The 3,235-nt window shown below is 36.6% G+C and overlaps 1 protein-coding gene across 1 annotated transcript in view; it reads right to left on the bottom strand.

The window, feature by feature from the left end:
* Window positions 1-359: 359 nt before the first annotated feature.
* Window positions 360-3,235, bottom strand: part of Ptchd3 (patched domain containing 3) — an 11,144-nt gene continuing 8,268 nt past the window's right edge. The window contains exon 4 of the mRNA XM_005350960.2: window positions 360-1,855. Coding sequence (XP_005351017.1) covers window positions 360-1,855 — 1,496 coding nt within the window. The remainder of the gene's footprint in view (window positions 1,856-3,235) is intronic.

Raw genomic sequence — 3,235 nt, 5'->3', positions numbered from 1 at the left:
TTCAAAAACAAGAAAACATCTTTTAAGTGGAATGACTATTTTTAACACTTTATATCTGTTTTTCAGTTATATATTAATAATTCATACTTTATTAGTGCATACCAGTTGAACAAACTAATGGTTTTTATTGAGACATTTTCATACATGTATACAATGTTCTTTGTTTATATCCAACATTACCCTCTCTTCCCTCCCACCCCTACCCCTTGTTTTTCTTACCCTGAAATGCCTCTTCTAATTCATCTCTCTCTTTTTCTATTGACTAGTCTTAATGAGTACATTTTGCAATCAGACTGGATTCAGGTCATCAGGAATTCTCTAACTGGTTAGGGCTATTTACCGTGTATTGAAACAAACTTTCAAAAAAAGGTTAAGAATACTGGAATAAAAATTAGACCATGAGCGGCCCCAAAAAACATAACAAGAAACATAATCTTAAAAAATGTCCTGAAGATGTAAGCTTTAGCTGCAGATAAAACACACACGCCTATTATTGTTGAAATTGCACTTTGCAACACTGGATAGCCTAGCATATATAACGCCTCAATTGACTTTTTATTTACTGAGGTCTCAGAACTGGAAACAAATGCATAGGAAATGTGTGCAGAAAAATCAAAAGAAAACCCTATACAAATAACAAGATTAATCATGGATATGGAATCGAGATTAACATTCCAGAATGCCATGAAACCCGTCACCCCCACAATCACAGATGCAATAGCAAAAGTAACCCACAAGGAGCACACTGGGTGAGGAATTAGCAACAGGGAGACAATGAGCATAGCTGTTGATGCAACCATGACATTCCGAACAGTGTTTTCTATTATCGCAGCATACTGATCAAAATAGATGAATGCCTGGTTATACACCATCAAGGGAACCTCACAGTTCTCAGCTATGCCTCGTAACTCTAGTAACATTCTCTTCTTACTGCTTGACGAAGAAACCCCTACAGTCTGAATGAAGCCTCTGGAGGCAATGATCTCATTTGATGAGGAAATATTAACATCATATGTAAAAATAGGGGAAACTTTTAAAAAACCTGAAATATTATTCATAAATGTATTCTTGTCATTAGGATCCTTTCTACTGTTATTCATATATTGAATATATGCTTTCAACCAAAACTCTGTGAGATTTTTATCTATATAGTCATTTTCTTCAAATTTTACCATACAGTTGTCCAGCTTCTGTCTTACATCACCATCCCAGTAGTTAACACTCTCAGTGACTATGACCATAACCCTTGGACCATAGTCTGAAAAATAATCTTCCTCAACATTAAAATATGGTGTGATATAGGAATCATCACTCGCAAGATTCCGAAGATCTAACCCTTCCTGCACTTGGAAACATCCATATATACTGCTTATGATGTAGAAAATGTATATCAGCACTACAAAGAACTTGGCTTTAGAAGTTGTGAGGAAAGGACCAAAATAGTCTCTGAAGAACAAATTCATTGGATGCTTATCTTCCCCATTCCCCTCTGGGGTTGAACCAAATGGGACACAGCAGGATTTTTTTAATGAGGCATATTTTGGGTCTGGCTTTTCTAGCCAGCGGAAGCACGCAACTTCTCTTTTACCATCCAGAGCCATAATTGCTCCAAAACAGGTGATACTATAAAAATAGCAAAAGAGCAGAGTTGTTCCTGTATAGATGCAAAAATACTGTACAGACCTAAAAGAGCTGCTGATTCCCGTATAAAAAGCAAGGACATTGGTGAGGGTGGTGATTGTAATGGACACTGCCACCTTTGAATATGAATTGGAGAGTCGTTCTCTTATGCTTTCCATGAGGCTGGTCTTCTGCCAGGCAGAAATCATGATAAACATGTCATCAACCCCAACACCTATAACAAAAGAACAGATCTTTTTATATATTAATAATACACATTAAATATTAAAACAACCAAGCATTTTTATTACTTGTCTTGAAAATCTGTTTCAACACCATCTTCTCAGTCTGCTTCTGAATTTATGACAAAATTTGTCACTCTTTCCTCTGCAATAGGTCTTAGCTTTGTACATACCTATGCTGCTAGTACACAGAATACTCCCTAGTGTTTACCCAGGGTGTCTTCGTGATAAAAGGGGGACATCTACCTGATTGCATACCAGTTGAAACAGCACCAGCAATCTGTCTTTGATCCCGTGAGTCATTTCAACTAATACACAAACACACCCATCAGACATTCTGTGGGAGTTGGCAAATGTTTTGCAGGTAAGCATAAGGCCATCCAAGTTGTACCATTTTTATTAGGCATACACATAAATCTAGTGTCTCTGTTGGACAGAATATTTCTTTGGTCCTGAGATGAGAAAGGTGTGCAAAAGTGAATCTTTGGAATCCTTTCCATGGTGCCATTTCATGGTTGGCTTGAAACAAAACTGAAGAATGTTTGAGAGCTTTTACATTAATAGTGTAAGGAATGAAGATGCAAAAGCAGGGAGACTAAACAGTCTGAGCCAGCTACCAATGACTTCCCTCCAGCATTAGACTGAAGTGGAGACCACTTCCAGTTATGTGTGCTTTTAATTTCCATGTTTATTTAACAGCAGGTTTGGGACTGCAATGCTGATCTTTACTTCTTTTTCATTGGTTACAAGTTAAGGTTAGGTGAATACTGAAAATTACAAGCTGGCCTGTAGTTCAGATATAATTGAGGTAGGAAGTTGCGCAAAGGTAGAGGGGCTGCCATATACTGTATGGTAGCACCCCATGACCAGCAACTGAACAGAGGAAACAATCAGAGGCACTAAAAACTAATAATGGAATGGAATGCAGTGGTAACTCTTGGGTGTTTAAAACCTGATTTTATTACTTATGGAAATTTGTTCAGAAATTCTCCTCACAGTTATTGAGTTGCTAGAATTACATATACTCTTTACAAATCTATACTTACACTCCTATGGATATAGACCGTATGAATACAGTGAGTACAAACTGGCTTACAATAAAGACATCAACCTAGTTATTGATGACTATGGGCACAGTGGCTGACTGTATGAACATGGGAGTGTAATCTTAAGAGCAGGCTAAACTGATGTGCAATATAAACCCATCTATTTACAGGGGAAAAAACTGATTTCTCCCAAATTGCATAGTTTGACATGCATACTCACTGTAAAATAAAATTTAAAAACAGCAATACAAAAAAACTATAATTACCCTTGCAAGAAAAATTCTGAAAACACATTTTACTCTTTTTCTTTTTTTTTAATTTTTTTTT

This window comes from Microtus ochrogaster, chromosome 7 (genome assembly GCF_000317375.1).
Source record: "Microtus ochrogaster isolate Prairie Vole_2 chromosome 7, MicOch1.0, whole genome shotgun sequence".
Taxonomy (NCBI): Eukaryota; Metazoa; Chordata; class Mammalia; order Rodentia; family Cricetidae; genus Microtus; species Microtus ochrogaster.
Note: the sequence above shows the minus strand (reverse complement) of the source record. Positions and strands in the feature narration are given on the sequence as shown.